At 47.0% G+C, this 16334-nt stretch overlaps 1 protein-coding gene and 1 long non-coding RNA gene across 3 annotated transcripts in view; one reads left to right on the top strand and one right to left on the bottom strand.

Moving 5' to 3' along the window:
- Nucleotides 1-16334, top strand: part of LOC111097421 — a 71430-nt gene that overhangs the window by 3806 nt on the left and 51290 nt on the right. The window lies entirely within an intron of this gene.
- Nucleotides 1705-15167, bottom strand: HEATR9 (HEAT repeat containing 9). Its single transcript, XM_038548087.1, has 16 exons — nucleotides 14929-15167; nucleotides 13856-13905; nucleotides 12515-12696; nucleotides 12148-12274; nucleotides 11883-11939; nucleotides 11650-11706; nucleotides 10943-11000; nucleotides 10443-10573; nucleotides 6888-7070; nucleotides 6391-6483; nucleotides 6167-6286; nucleotides 4583-4656; nucleotides 4063-4114; nucleotides 3544-3630; nucleotides 2671-3051; nucleotides 1705-1879 (listed from the first exon to the last, which is right to left on the bottom strand). The coding sequence occupies exons 1-15, from the start codon at nucleotides 15014-15016 to the stop codon at nucleotides 2671-2673; spliced, it is 1740 nt and encodes a 579-aa protein (XP_038404015.1). The 5' UTR covers nucleotides 15017-15167; the 3' UTR covers nucleotides 1705-1879.

The raw sequence follows: 16334 nt of genomic DNA, 5'->3' as shown, positions 1-16334 counted from the left end.
TTGAGATCCACGGCCTTAGCAAAAGGCATTTTGGTAGAGAATTGAATTCTGAACCCAAACTGAAGTGGAATGATGAATAATAGAAATTAGAGAAATGACGACTGGTAATGGGGACAACTAAGAATCTTGAATATGAAGGGTGGTTAGAGGTGGTGTAAGTTAAGAAGAGGAGGCATCTAGACAGGAATCTGGGTTTGTGGGAGGTTATTTTTAAGATGGGTGAGAATTAGCATGTTTATACACTACTTGCAAAGAGATGGGGGACAGTTGAAGGAATGATGACCAGAACCCTGGTGAAGGATTTGCCTTAGAATGCCTCTTGTTACTGGTCGTAAGGATAGTTGCCAGTAGTAATGGTAACAGATGATTAATATCTCTTGGGAGGTTCTTAATGTGCCTGGCATTGTTATAAGCAATCTGTGTTAACTAATTTTCACAACAATGCTGTGAACCAGGGAGGTATAGGAAACACTTGAGAGAAGAGGTGAATGGTATGAATGATTTTGATTGCCACTTGGCTTTTCATAGGATACAGTGAGGAACAGAGGCACTTGGAGGCTAAGCAACTTGCCTAGGTCAGATCTCTAGTGAATGGCAGAGTCAGGATTCTAATCCAAGGATCTGGCCTCAGAGCCTATGCTCTTTACTGTGTACAAGGATGCTTATAACAGAGGTGGCAGGAAGTTGAGGTAATTCCATCTGATGTCTTCCCCCCCGCACCCAACCGTGTATAGTAAAATTTAATGGTGTGCTGAGAGTTGGGGAATATTATAGAAAGTTTGAAGAGATTGTAGTAAATATGAGGAAAGTATTAATGACTAGGAACCCGTAAAATTGCCAGACAATAATAAGAGGTCAGTTAACATAAGGGGCAAGTGTTTTGTGGGTACAGTCTGGATGGTTGTGATTTTTCTCCATCTTTAATCAGCAACCTATTAATAGGAACAGGCAGTTTGATTCAGGGTTTGTTTGGGATTTTACTTGTCAGAAATTAGTAATCTAAATAAATTTTTTAAAAAAATTTTATTTCTTTATCCATGAGAGACACACACAGAGAGAGAGACAGAGACACAGGCAGAGAGAAAAGTAGGCTCCATGCAGGTTGCCTGATAATGGGACTCGACCCCGAGACTCCAGGATCACGCCCTGGGCCGAAGGCAGGCACCTAACCACTGAGCCACCCAGGCATCCCTAAATAAAAATTTCTAATTTGTCTTCTACCTAGTGGAGTATGAAAAGAGTGAGGATAGTAGTCGATAGGTGAAGTACAGGCTGAGTAAGAAGAAAAGGAAGTTATTGAATGTAGGGATGTCAAGAACATAATGTTATTGAGATTCAAAGAACTGGTGGTGGGGATAAAAGGAGCTGGATAGATAGAAGGTTTGGGTTAGAAAGTAGATGTTCAGGATTTTGGAGATGAAGCAATTCCTGGGGATGACGGGCTAGGTAGGGGTGGAAGCGGGTGGCTGAAGTGAATGGAAGGGAAAAACATTTGTAGTTGAGATCAGGACCTGAGGAGCTGGGGTGTTACCATCATGGTAATAGCAAGACTAAGGTTCTGGCAATGAATGAGAGAAAATAGGCCAGTGGACCAGAGGGTGGGATAACAGGAGAGCCAAGACCCTCATAGAAGCAGTGATTTTTTTTTTTTAATTTTTATTTATTTATGATAGTCACACACAGAGGGGGTGGGGCAGAGACACAGGCAGAGGGAGAAGCAGGCTCCATGCACCGGGAGCCCGACGTGGGATTCGATCCCGGGTCTCCAGGATCGCACCCTGGGCCAAAGGCAGGCGCTAAACCGCTGCGCCACCCAGGGATCCCTGGGCTCTTTCTTTTTGATGGAGGATATAGATTGTTGGGATTGGTGTGGCGAGTCCTGTTGGCAAAGGGAAACAAGCCTTTAGTACAAATAGGGGAGAAACAGAAACAGTTTCAGAGGGTAAATAGTGGGCCTGTTACAGGATATGGCCCTGAGGAAGGCAGAAAGGTGGAGAAGAGACAGCAGAGCTGGTTGGTCTTTTTTTTTTTTTTTTTTTAAGATTTTATTTATTTGTTCATGATAGACATGGGGCGGGGGGGTGGCGGGCGCAGAGACACAGGCAGAGGGAGAAGCAGGCTCCATGACAGTAGCCCGATGTGGGACTCGATCCCAGGTCTCCAGGATCGTGCCCCTGGGTCAAAGGCAGGCATTAAACCACTGAGCCACCCAGGGATCCCCGAGTTGGTTGGTCTTAAGTATAGCCTCAGTGTCTCCTTACCACTGGGAAGTGGTAGTGTGGTGTGGGGGGAGATGGGGTGAGTTAGTAAGAGGCAATGGTCCAAAGCCAAGCTTTCCAGGATTTTCTCCTGCTTTCCCTTCTCCAGCCCACTCTGGGCAGAGGCTCATCAAATTCTGGGTATAAGCAAGGGCTTGATTTAGGGAGGAAGGTTGGCCACTGCAGCAGCTCTGGCTCTTTCCCTTTGTGAAAAGGACATGTGGTTGAGTGAATTAACACTCAACTAGGAGTGAGGAGACCTGTGTTTCCGTGCAGCCTCTGACAAAGGAACCAGCAGTGGTAGGTAGAGTGATACTTGTTTATTCATGGAAGATAGGTATAGATTGTATTCTCAGGGGAGCCTGAGAAGCAACTTTAGGGAGAGAGTGAGGGATAGGCCCAAAGAACTAACCTATTTGGAGGTTTTAGCAAGGATCTGGAGCTGTTTCCTGATCTTTGGCACCCAGGGCCCTGTGGCCTGTGCCTTGTGTTTTGGTTTAGAGAAATGGGGTAGGAAGGCAGAGCTGAGGTAGAAGGCAGACTCTTTCTGGATACCCGACTTTTTCTGTAGGTCTGATGTGGCTCTGGACTTTGCAATAAACAAGGGGTTCAGCTGTACAAGTTGAAAGTCTTGGATATTTAACTCTTCTAGGTTCTCAGGCTCTTTCCGGAACCTTGTAGGCCCTGCCTCCTCATTAGTCTTAAGTGCCTCGTATACAAAGAGAACCTTGTTCTTCAGCTTGTTTCTGATCCAGGGATCAATTGAAGCCACCAGAGTTAATGTTTCTTCTAGCTGCATTGAAACAAAGGTCCTTTGGCTGGCTCCCTTCAGGCTAAGGCTGGGAGGGGTAAGGGGTGCCCTAGGGAGGGGGCTGCTCTGGCCACAGGCCAGTATGGCCCCAAGGAGTGGAGTGAAATCAAGGGATAGTGTCCGAGGGCTCATTCCCCTACTCCCTTTCTCTCTCTCTCTTTTTAAAAAAATAATTATTTATTTATTTATTTATTTATTTATTTATTTATTTATTCATTCATTCATTCATTCATTCATTCATTCATTCATTCATTCATTCATTCATGAGAGACCCAGAGAGGCAGGCTCCACACAGGGAGCCCTATGCAGGTGTGGATCCCAGGATCACTCCCTGGGCTGAAGGCGGCGCTAAACTGCCCAGCCACTGGGGCTGACCCCCTTTCTCCCTCCTGATAAAGAGTAAGTGGTGGGGATGGGTGGGAGAGGCTTGGAGGAGGGCTATAGAAGAGGAAGAGGTAGGCGGGAATGCCTTACACTTTTTTTCACAGCCTGGCTCTTCTCTGCGTCTAGCATGTCCAGGAGCAAGTGGAACACTTTGGGGCTGCGGATCCCCAGGACACCCTAGCAGAGGCAGAGTGAGAATGATTAAGTAGCCAGCCTAGGAAGATACCTCTTCTGTACTCTTCTACTCTAGTTCCCCTGTGATGACCCTGTGGCCTGGAGAGAGGGAGCTATGGCTTCCCAGCTGAAGAATCCCTCTCTTTCCCTTTTGGGGCCACTGCATTGGGTTCCAGTGCATACTGCTCACCAGAGAGTCAAGACAAATTCCTGCAAATATCGAAGCAACACTTCATATAACCGTCTCCTGTCTCTCATCCCACCTACCTCTAATCCTGAAGAAAAGGTTACCCCTGAATTCATGGTAGGGCTGGCATTCTTACACAAGCCAGCAAACCTCCCCAAACTTTACAGCCCTTTCTGCCTCTAAGTAATTGTGCTGAGCTGCCTACTCTCTTTGACATCAACACATCAGAGAAGCAGAGCTGGCCTTACCAAAGAGATGACTGCTTCCTGGCGTGCAGTGGCATTTGAGTTCATCAGTTGCCTGTGTAGAAGGGAGTGAGTGTGCGATCCAGTTAGTGGATAGGGGAGGAAGGCCATTTGTTTCTTACAGCCCAGAGTGAGTCGGGCTTAAGGCCAGTGAGTGATGCTAATTTCATCATTTTCTCCCTCTTGTTCTTGGGTCAAGAAAGGGGTTGGGAAGGGAAAGGCAGGTACTGCAATTTTCCAGGAGGCACTGAAAGACAATTTGGACTCATATCTGTCCAGAACTCTACCTTTTACAGGTCCCTTTCATGTCCTCATCTTAATTGAGTTCTTACATTTTTTAGCAACCCTGAGCGGTAGATATTACCAGCCCCCTTTTGCAGATAAAGAAAATCCCAGAGGTCAAAGAGTGACTTGTCCAGTGAGAACTAAGAACTGAGATCAGATTCTCAGCTCTCCCCACCGCTGTGCTGATTTCCCACAGCCTAGGATTTGGCTCTGGCAGCTCCCAGCCTGAGCCACTCACGCCTCCACCAAGTTCATCATCGTAGGCTTCATCTTGAGCTCTTCCACGGTTTCAGCCACAGCCTGCCTTATAGCCTGAAGAAGGATTAAGGTGAGGCAACAGAGAAAAGGAATTCAGGAGTGTACCTTTAAGGGCTCACAAATCTTTACCAAGTGTTGACCTTGTGCTATATATGGTCCTTGCCTTGAGGAGCCCCTGGTCTGGTAGGGGAGGCAGACGAGTGAGTAGGCAGTTATACTACAGTTGTAAGTGTTAAAACTGAACTAAGTATAGGACTAAGTATAGGGTGAACCTAGGAGGGTCTTGTCAATCTGGGTACCAGCAAGATTTCCTGGAAGAAGTGATGCCTCAGCTGAAGCCTGAAAGGTGTATGGGAATTAACCAGTATAGGGCGGGGCACGGGGTGATTTTTTTTTTTTTTTTTTTTTTAGGCAGAGAGGAGGGCATGTACAGAAGCTTTTTTTTAAATTTTTTTTAAAATTTATTTATAGTCACAGAGAGAGAGAGAGAGAGAGAGAGGCAGAGACACAGGCAGAGGGAGAAGCAGGCTCCATGCACCAGGAGCCCGATGTGGGATTCGATCCCAGGTCTCCAGGATCGCGCCCTGGGCCAAAGGCAGGCGCCAAACCGCTGCGCCACCCAGGGATCCCTGTACAGAAGCTTTGAGGCAAGAGAGAACACATAGATTAGGGAACAGAAAGTATTTCAATTTAGCTAGGTGACTACAAGGATTCTTCAAAGTGGGGCACTCAGGAATTATACTGGGATACGAAGAATAAATGAGGACAGAGTCCTCCTATGTATTTATTCATGAGAGCCACACAGAGAGAGGCAGACACCCAGGCAGAGGGAGAGGCAGACTCCTCTTGGGGAGCCCGATGCGGGACTTGATCTTGGGACTCCAGGATTACACCCTGAGCCAAAAGCAGATTACTCAACTGCTGAACCACCCAGGCGTCCCAGGATGGAGTCCTCTTAAGCATAGCTGGTGTGTGGCTTTGAGCAGGAGTGTGGAGGGTTGAAACTAGAGAGGTAAGCAGGCCCTGGGTGGTGAATGGCAGTGGTAAACCTTCCTGAGGGCAGTGGGGAGCCACTGAAAAGTTTAATGTGGAGATGAGAGACAGTCTGTTTTACATTTTAGAAAACCGTCTTTAGAAGTTCTGTGGCTGGTTCTGTAACAAGCTACAATAAAGATGAAAGCAAAGGAACACAGAGGAAGGCAGGGTTCTTTGTGTTGGGGGTGATTTGGAAAAGCTTCCCATTGGAGGTGTTTAGACTGGCTTTGCCAGAGCAGTCTTACTTTAAGTAACAGGTGGAAGGAAGGAAGAGTGAGTAATAGCTTGAGGCAGTTTTTCACCTTGCAAAGGGAAGGAGGGAAGGAGGAAGGGATGACTCGGCATTTTTCACTGAGAACTGCCTGAGCAAAGGCAAGATGACTTGAAAATGCAGGCTGCGTTAGAGGAACGGTGTGTGTTGATGCCTTAGAGTCAATATGAAACTTTGAGGGGCAGTGTGGTGAGAGGTCTTCAGAGAAGGGAGAGGAGGCGGGTTTGGGCTGCCTGGGTTTGGGAACGTTGATCTCACAAGGAAAGGTTCATTATACGTCTTCTTCCAGAGCAGGTCAAATGTGGATCCCTCCAGCCCTTGTGCCCGGATCTGTTGCAGCCCAATGGTCTTGAGCATCTGGGTGGCTTCAAAGCGGTGCTGAGGGCAGAGGTGAGGAGGTATGAAGGGTAGACTCTCTTCCTTATCCCTCAGCCTGTCCTAGTGCTGGAGAAGGAAGGGTCCTTGGCAGTCTGAAAGCTTACCTCCAGAACACTAGAATGGCACAGCTGGTCTAGGATGGCCCTGATGACTGTGGCTGTGTTTATATGCATCATCTTCACCAGCATCCTAAGTGCCTGTGAGGGGCAGGCAGGGTAGGGTGAGTTGTACAGGGGCAAGAGGCATCTGGATGGCCAGGTAGGCTTGAGGACTGAGCCTAAACTCATGGGGAACAGATGGGGTGCATTCTCCTACCTCTTTGCCTTTTGAGTGAGAGCATAAGTTCATGTGTGCACAGATATGCACAGTTATAAATGAGCACTCATACAAATCAAATATATACAGACACATGTACACTTATATCTATGTGACCCCATATTCATGCACACACATATTGACAGACACACAGAGGACCCTGCAGTGCCCCCTGCCGAAGCTCCTTTTTTTCTGGTTCTGTATGACGGGGTCCAGACTGTACTAGAGTCAGCATGCCCTCTGGTTCCCCAGTGCTCCCCAGAACCCAGCCTCCTGTTCCTCATACCTTCATCTGCTGGGTTTTTGATCCTTGGCTCAGGCACTGCAGCAAGTACTCTTGGGCTGTGTTGCTGCAGGGCCGCAGGAAACCCAAGCACAGGGCTGCCTCCACGGCTGCTTCATTCGATGACTTATTTATCAGCATCTGCAGCACAGGTACCAACTTTTCTTCATCCCCGACTTGAGTCCTCTGAGGGAGACAAGAAGTGAAATGGGCAGGGGGAGTATGTCTTCAGCCAGGCTTTGTTAAGAGGGCGATTCACTGCTACTCCCAGAGCATTGTCCTTCCTCCCTAGAATGAATCTCATGTCATCAGATTTTACCCACTTCCTCCTTATAATTGTTGTCCTCTACTTGCTTCTAGGTCTTATCTCATTTCTCTAGGACTCATCCATCTCATGGTTGGATGAGTGTCACTTTAACACTTCTGCTGTTTTAATTCCTGACATTTTAAAAATACATATGTCATTGATCCTACCCCTGTTCTCCAATAATCTTGTCCTTGTTCCATTCTATGTCAGCCATTACTTCTCACAGAGAGGTTTTTATCATTACCCATTTTGGTGCAATCTCCATGATCTCCATTTTGTGGATCCCACTCTCTGACCATCACCTCCTATCTTTCCAGCTCACCTCCCGGTGTTAATCCTCCACGTGGATTAACATAATGTCCACTGAGCACCTTTACATTGCTCTTCTTTTTATTCCCTCTCTACCTAGTTTAAACTCCATGGTCCTACTATAGTCACTTGAGTCAGCCTGCCTCACTCAACTCCTTTGCCTCCTCTTGCTTCATGGTACTCAATTCTCCACTTACTCTGTGCCTGCACTTCCTGGAGAAAAGCACACAGTCATGATGACTGATCTTGCTTTCATTGTGTGAACACAAACCTTGTGTGGACTCTTCAGTGCTACCTAGTAACCATACTAGTTTTCCCTGGGCAATTCTTTTTCCCACCCTCTTGATTAATACCTTGTCCACTGGAACCTCCAAAACTTCTTCCATTCTTAACTCTCAGATGAAAACCTTGCTTCCTACTTTACTGAGCAAATATATAGCAACTGGAAAAGAAGTTCCAGAGGCACCTACCACCATTTCTATCCAACCTTCCAACCTGTACCCTATGTTCTTTCCTTCCACTTACTGCTACAGGCTCTGACCATCTTTTTGCTTGTGTGTTCTCATCTCACCTAATCACAACTCTTTCTTCTTTCTTCAAAATGATCATTTTCACTACTGGATCATAGAAATATGCTGTTATTTTTCTTTTTTTCTAAAATCCACCCCTGGTGCCATTGGTAGCCCTTTCCAGCAAAACTTGGGAAGTTGTCCATTCTTGCTATCTCTAATTTCTTTCTTGCCGTTCACTCCTAAACTCTTCACCACCCCACCAGAACTATTCTTGTTAAGATAATCAAGGATTTCTACATTGTTAATCTGTGTATTGATTCCCAGCCCTTATTTGATATGGTTGATTTGTTTCCTTTCCTTGATATATTTTCCTCACTTGATTTTCAGAATACCACACTCTTGGGGTGTCTTCCTACCTACTGGCCAGGTGTCATTATTTACTGGTTCTTCCTCTTCTCCCTGACCTCTTAAAATTGGGATGCCCCAAGACTTCATACTTGGTACTTAGTGATCTCATCTAACTGAATGACATTAAATGTTGTCTATATGCCAACAACTCATAAATTCTTTGGTTCAGACTTCAGATTCCAAATTGTACATACAACTCTTTGCCTGCTGTCTCCTTTGGAGGTCCAATAGATATCTCAAATATAAGTTGTCCAAAACTGGACTTCTGATATTACCTTCGAACCTGTTTCACACGTAGCTTTCTCCATTTTAGGTGATAACAACTCCATCCTTTCAACTGCTGGGCCAAAAGACCTTGGCTTCATCCTTGTTTTCTCACTGTCTTTTGTAGTTCACATTCAACCTGTTTTACTAATCCCACTGCAACCACTGTGCTACCTTTATATCTCACCAGGATTGATTTAGTAGCCCCCAATTGGTCTTTCTGCTTCCACCTGGTGCCCCACCCATCTTTTCTCAGTACAACAGAGTGAACCTTTTGAAATGTAAGTTAGATTATGTCACTGCTTTGTTCCTTACTTCCATCAGACTAAAAGCCCAAGTACTTGAAGTTCTCCAGAAAGTGCTGATGGAGTATGATCTACTCTAGTAGATCTAGTCAATCTGGATTTAGTATAACTGAGTCTCCTGTTAACTCCTTTGACCTACTTTCATTTTCTACTACTTTTTCTATTTCCACTCCACTGCAGCCACACTGGCCTCCTTGCTGTCCATTGACCATGCCAACCAAGCACACTCCTGCCTTAGAGCCTTTGCACTGATTGGCCCTTCTACTGGGAATGCCTTCTTTCAGATACCTGCAGGACTAACACTTTTACCTTCTTCATGTCTTTGCTCAAATGACACCTTCTAAGTGAAGCCTTCCTCCCTTCTGTATTTATTTTTTTTTAAGGATTGATTTATTTATTCATGAGAGACATACAGAGAGAGGCAGAGACATAGGCAGAGGGAGAAGCAGGCCCTCCACAGGGAGCCCGATGTGGGACTCAATCCTGGATCTTGGGATCACACCCTGAGCCGAAGGCAGGTGCTCAACCGCTGAGCCACCCAGGTGTCCCCCTTCTGTGTTTAAAACTAACCTATTCCCATCCTCACTTGGCATTCCTAATCACCCTCACCCTGCTACCTAATTTTTCCACTACACTTGTCATCTCTAACATACTATATAATTAAGTTTACTGGTTACTATGTGACTCCCCAACTAGAAGGTAAGCTCCACAAAAGCAGGGGATCTTAGTCTGTTGGGTTCACTGATGTATCTTAAGGACCTGGGACAGAGCCTGGCATGTGATAGCTGTTTAACATATATTTGTTGAGTAAATGGATGAATGATAACTTCTGTTTCATACAGAGTGGAGATGTGGCTCAGCGGTTGAGCACCTGCCTGAGAGGATCCTAAAAGGGTAAAAATTTGAGTAGTGTTGTAGACTCTCTCAATCCCTTTCCCCTCTTGAGAGAAGTTTTTTCTTTAGTAGGTTATTTTAGGGATGATAATTGTTACCATTTAAAAAGCACAGGCATTGAACTAGGTGCTTTATATACGTTATCTCATTTAGTCTTCTCAACAATGTTATAATTACTATCCATTTTATTCATTTGTTTAATATATTAATGAATTTTTATTGAAATATAGTTAACATACAGTGTTAGTATAGTTAACATACAATGTTATATTAGTTTCAATTTAGTGATTTAGCAGTTCTGTACACGACTCAGTGCTTATCATGATGTTACCATCTCCATTTTGGAAATGAACTAACTATGGCTCTGAAAGATGGCTTTTCACTGGTTGTATGACTACTAAGTGGCTATGTCAGTGCCTCTGTTCAGGGAACTCCACAAGGACAGAGTCTTCTCTCATCAAGGCTAGGAGCTGGGTTACCTTCTCTCTGACCTAACGCCAGCCAGCACCGTCAATTACCTTGTCCTACCTGCCAGTTACAGACTCTCCTCTCAAATCACCTTGTCTTTGGGGACAGAAGCCCAGGTGTTTAAAGCCGCTCGTAGCCCTGTCAGAGAATCCATCCTTTGCTCCTCATTTTGCCCCTTCAACTGTTTAATGAGAACCTGGATCACGTGCTTATTCAGGCAACCTAGACAGGAAGGGTCCTCAGATCAGGGCAGAGCTCAGGGACTGTTCCTCTCTGCCAGGATCCATTTGACTCCACTGTGCCTTCAAGACAGCAGTTCTAAGTACTAGGTCTCAAAGTGTTACCCATCCTCCCAGGACACTGGTGCGGCTGGCTGAGCATGGCTGTAGTTCCAGGGACCTGCTCCCTCCCTCCCAATCTCTTCTCCCTTTTCACCCCACTTTCTTCTCTCTGCCCACGGTACCTAGGCTAGCTCCCAGATCCTGCCAAATGATAGGTAGAAATGGGTGTCCTTACCCAAAGAGGAAAGGGGGCCACACTGGATCCTTTCTCATCTTTCTCACTCCCTTCCCAGGGAGAGGACATACTCACCCAGCATGGCCAGGCTTCGACAGGCCTCATACTTCACTTTCTCTGGACCAGTTTGAGCCTGATTTAAGAGGCAGGAGGTAGAGATATGCCATAAGGTGATGAGATGTCAGAGCTCTTAAAGAGTCCTCTCAGCTTAAGTTTTCATTTACAAGTGAGGAAACCAAGGCCTAGGGAATGACCTGTCTATGCTCAAGCACAAAATACAGGCAGAATGGTGCAATGGAAGGAACCTAACTCGGGAATAAGACATTTGTTCAAATCCTTATCTGGTATCTAGTAACCATGTAGTCTTGGGCAAGTCACTTGGCTCATTCTCAGAGCTTCAGTAGAAACATGCAGATACTACTGCCTATTCCTAGTTTGTAAGACTTAAATGAGAACATGGATAAGAAAAGCATGTTCCCCATTATAAATTGGCATATAAGCATGGGGCTTTGATTTGGTTATGATAGAGAATGAACTCAGTCTCAGTTCTTTTCTGGCTTTTCAGTTGAGGGTCTTTTCTGTTACACAGATTCCCCCATCCCCATCAAGCTGCCCTTCAAGGAAGCCAAGGGCATGAGATGGAGCACACCACACACTGGCAGCTCTCTCCTCACTGCATCTGACCCAGTGTCCTTAATATCCTGGCGAGCCTTGTGTGCCTATGTTCTCATACCTAGACCCTGTTTCCTCTTCTCGTGAGCTCCATGCAGCCCCAAACTCACCACCTGCCACAGTGCCTCCATGATAAACTTGTCATTGACGCCCAGACACCCCAGAGCCTGTAGGAACAGGGGTGGAAGAAAGGGAAGAAAGCTCAGACACCACCCTGTGAGTTACAGCCTCTGGACACAGCTGGAGTTTTGACTTGGAATGCCACACCCCAAGCATCTTTCTACTCCCCAGCTCAGCCAAATTCTACCTGAGACCATGCTCCACCATGCTTGCCACCTCTCACCTGTGCTGCATAGAACTGCTCATGCTCTCTGGGAGATTCCAGGCTTTTTGTGAGATCCTGCTCATCCAAGGGAGCCAATGGAAAGGAAGAAAGGGATTAATAGAGTTGTAGAACTTCAAATGGAAAGGAGCTCATCTAATTCCTTTTCCTTTCCCACCTCCATTTTGTTGGCAGGGACTGAAGGCTGAAGGATAATGTGAGCTCAAGGTAAGGGCACCCACAGAAAGGGAGTCTCCCCATTCTCCCTCCCACCGTGGTCCCTGACCTTTAATCTTTGCCACTTCAGGGGGTCCCCAGTAGGGTCTGAGGGCTTGGATCCCATCTGAGATTTTATAGTTAACTTGCTCATAGGGAGATGGAATTTTTGGATAGGTGTGTCCTCTTTGAGTTGCCTGTGTGAGAAATTGCACAGTCAGCCTTGGTCCCCTTGTTCTCTCCCTCCCACTTCACAGACTCCTCTGCCCCTTGGTCCTTAGTCCAGAGATGGGACCAGTGGAAGACAGATGAGCCTCCTCCTACCCCAGGCTCCTCTCTGGGATCTGTAAGCTGGACTTGCCCCACTCTCTATCCCACTCCTTTCTTCTTCCTCTCTTTCCTAGAAAGTGTGGAGAACAGGGAGGAGCAAAGCACACCTAGGGTGATCTCTCATTTTCCACAACATTTTCTGGGCCTCCCGTTCTTGTCGCTGATTGTATAGAATGTGCCAGTGTGTGTAGATCTCAGGCTTCTTGAAGTAGCAGTGAGGCACTGAATGTGGCTTGCTTGGGTGCTGCCTCCAGCACTCTGGGCTTGGGGGAAACTCTTCCTTTGGCATCTGGGGGATGTGAATAGCACAGCAGTGATGGGGGATATTCCTCGACCAGGAAAAGGACCAGGATAAGAAGAGACTAGGTGAGAGAGACACCCTTCAGTCTCTCATCTGACCTAGAGTCCGAGACCCTACCCATTGTGTGACTTGAGCAAGTGACTTCACCCATCAAGATCTCAGTCTTCTCATCTGCAGAATGGAGCTAATAATCCTTATTCTTTCTGTACTCCTCATTGTTGCAAAGAATAAGTGAGGTAAAGATTGTGAAGCTCTTGTTGATCTGTAAACCAATCTGAGTAGACAGTTTGGTTATTTAAGGATCTCAGAGCATTTTGAAAAGGCCATCTGGGCAAGGGCAAGGAGATGAAAAGGCAGGGGGTGAGGGAGACAAGTTACTGTTCGTTCATTTAGGCATGCAACAGATACTCACCGAGTACCAGCTGAGTGCCGAGCACTGTGCTAGGTGCTAGGGAGGCAGTTATCATCCCTTCATGGAACTTAACAATTTAGTTGGAAAAACAGAATCTCCTTTAACAATCTCTCTCTTAAATGGTCATGAAACTACAGCTCTGATTGTAGTAGAGGGTTGTGGGTGGGTCAGGGGCTTTCTCCGCTGATTTGGCTAGGATTCATTCCTATCTCTTCTCCAGCCTTTGTCAGAGTTAATTCTCTGAGCAACAAGGAAGAGGGGCCACAGAGAGAGAGGCAGAGACACAGGCAGAAGGAGAAGCAGGCTCCATGCAGGGAGCCTGAAGTGGGACTCCATCCCAGGTCTCCAGGATCATGTCCTGGGCCGAAGGCAGCGCTAAACCTCTGAGCCACCTGGGCTGCCCAGCATCCTGTATTCTATCTGGCATCTCTATGAGGATCCCTGCATTAGTGAATAAAAATGACTCATTGTTAAGCACTGCCTATGTAGCCTAGGCCTTATAGATAGTATCTCATAGCAACTCCACAAATGAAGCGAGACAGGGGTTGGCCTGTGTCAGAGGAAGCTCCTGAGGCTTAGGGAGGGGAAATGACTTGTCCAAGGTCACACAGAGTTAGTGGCAGCCCCAGGGGTGAGTGTAAGGGTTCTGTGAACCAGCCTTAAAGGAACAAGACAGTCTACCGCCCCTCCAACTTCAACAAAGCTCCCAGGATGGTTAAAGTTAGGGGGTCTTACCTGGTAGCAGGACAAGGGCAGGTGAACAGGAGCCATGGCTTTTCTGAGTTCTGTGGTATAAATGATGGGCTAAGAATTATCCATTTGGGCATTCATTGATTGAGCGTTTAGTGAACATTGCATATTAGAATTATTTGGGGATCCTTGGGCCTACATCAGATGCATTGGGTCTGATTCTCTGGGGATAGGGCCTAGACAGAAAGCTCCCCAGAGGATTCTAATGTGCAGCTGATGCTGAAAACCAGCTGACTCATTCAGTGATTCTCAAACTTGAGTGTGCTGTAGAATCACCTGGAGAGCTTGTTAAAACCGATTTCTGGCATTTGTCCTGAGTATGGACATCTGGGGTCGGGGTCTGGGAATTTGCATTTCTAACAAGATACTGATGCTGTTTGTCTTGGGACCACACTTTGAGAACCACTGATCTAGCTGGTGAGACAGAGCTGTTTACTAGTGATTAACAAATGGAGACAAATGTGAAGATACAGGCACAGGTGGTACAGATGAGGGCCCCCCCTAATCTGGCTGGGAGGACCAGGGAAGGTTTCCCAGAGGTGATCATACACAGGCTCAGTCTTTAATCCATGTAGGGGTTAGCCAGATAGATAAGGGGGAAGAGCGTTAGGCACGGGGAACAACTTCTTTCAAAGACTGGGAGTTGGGGAGTTGGGTAGAAAGCAGGGTGCAGATGTGGGAGCAGAAGCTGGGGGGACACACAGAATGTCCCATCTTCGAGGGACTCCTGGGTGGCTCAGCGGTTGAGCACCTGCTTTTGGCCCATGGCGTGATCCTGGAGTCCCTGGATCGAGTCCCACATTCGACTCCCTGCATGGAGCCTGCTTCTCTCTCTGCCTCTCACTCTCTCATGAATAAATAAAATCTTAAAAAAAAAGTCTCATCTTTGAGAGTCCTAGAGACTCACCTTGAAGGCTGTGGGGAGCCATCAAAGTGTCCAGTGCCCTGCCCTGACCCTTCCTGTGGATTTGCTGAACTCACCAGACCCCTGTCTGGGAGAGGGAGCTTTTCTTTTCAGGCCCCATTCCCGACTCTGTTTCTGTCTATTCCAGCCTCACCTTTGGTCCTCTCTGGATATTCCAGCCATGGGTACTTGAACATCGACCTGGAGATGTCAAAAATATCAGCTGATTTTTTGTAGGCCATCCACCCTCTTCTCCTCGCAAGGCCAGAGGGAACCCAGACAGAGCAATTCAAGGCTGTTGGGAGTGTTGGGGCACAGCTGGGGGAGACCTATCCTCTGTGGCACAAGAGAGACTGGTGAGGGGCTGGGGCTTCTGTGGGTAGAACACTCAAGTGTTGAGTAACCAGATCTCCTAGGTAAATGGAAGACTCCAGTTCTATTCTCAAGCCCTGCCCCTCCGCCATCCCCCACTCCCGGTGTCTACTTGCCCATGGCCTTGAGCTAGTCACTTGACCTCTGGGAGCTTCAGTTTCCTCAAGTGAAAAGTGGGAAGTTCATGCCTATCTGGGAGCTAGAGTGGCTGTGTTGAGGCATACATGGGAAAGAAAGTCAAAGCATTTGGTGAACTGTCAAGAACACATCAGCCCATGGGAGGGGCAGAGGGGGTTTTTAGGACTAGTTATCAGGAAAATGTCAGGAGCGGGAAAGCCTTTTTTATACACATATCTCCTTCCTTGGCAGCAGAAACTGAGCTCTTCTCTGTTCAGAGAGCTGCTTGCTATACCTCCTACTTTTGCCTATGCTGTTCCCTTTACCTGACAGGCCTTTCTTTTCCTATCTGCTAAACTGTTTCTCCAATTTTGTTTTTTAAAGATTTTATTATTTGAGGGAGAGTGAGCAAGAGGGAGCACAACCCTCCTGGGGGAGGGGCAGAGGGAGTGGGAGAAGCAGACTCCCTGCAGGGAGTCTGATGCAGAACTTGATCCCAGGACTCCGGGATCATGACCTGAGCCGAAAGCAGAAGCTTAACTGACTGAGCCACCCAGGTACCCCTCAAGCTTCATTTAAATGTTATCTCATCTCACATCTTTCTCCCCCAGGTACCTCCTTCAGTGGTGACATTCCCACCACCCCCCCCCCCCCATCTTCCACCCCCAGCTTGACCACAGCCTTTTGAACAGTTGCTTCCTTTTAGGTGTTTATCACATGTTTAGTTGGCCTAAAGTTTTTTTTTTTTAATTTTTTAAAAATTTTTATTTATTTATGATAGTCACACAGAGAGAGAGAGGCAGAGACACAGGCAGAGGGAGAAGCAGGCTCCATGCACCGGGAGCCCGACAGACTCGATCCCGGGTTTCCAGGATCGCGCCCTGGGCCAAAGGCAGGCGCCAAACCGCTGCGCCACCCAGGGATCCCAGTTGGCCTAAACTTTAAAGACGGTGGCTTGTGGCTCATTCGTCTCTCTTTTTTCCCCACCAGCCTCCCATACCTAGCATTGTGCCTGGCACACAGTGGGGAGCCCACTGTGGCAAAAAAACATGGGCCTTCGGGCCATCAGAC

The sequence above is a fragment of the Canis lupus genome, chromosome 9, assembly GCF_011100685.1.
Source record: "Canis lupus familiaris isolate Mischka breed German Shepherd chromosome 9, alternate assembly UU_Cfam_GSD_1.0, whole genome shotgun sequence".
NCBI lineage: Eukaryota > Metazoa > Chordata > Mammalia > Carnivora > Canidae > Canis > Canis lupus.
The sequence above is the reverse complement of the archived record's forward strand: the minus strand, read 5'-3'. Positions and strand labels throughout refer to the sequence as shown.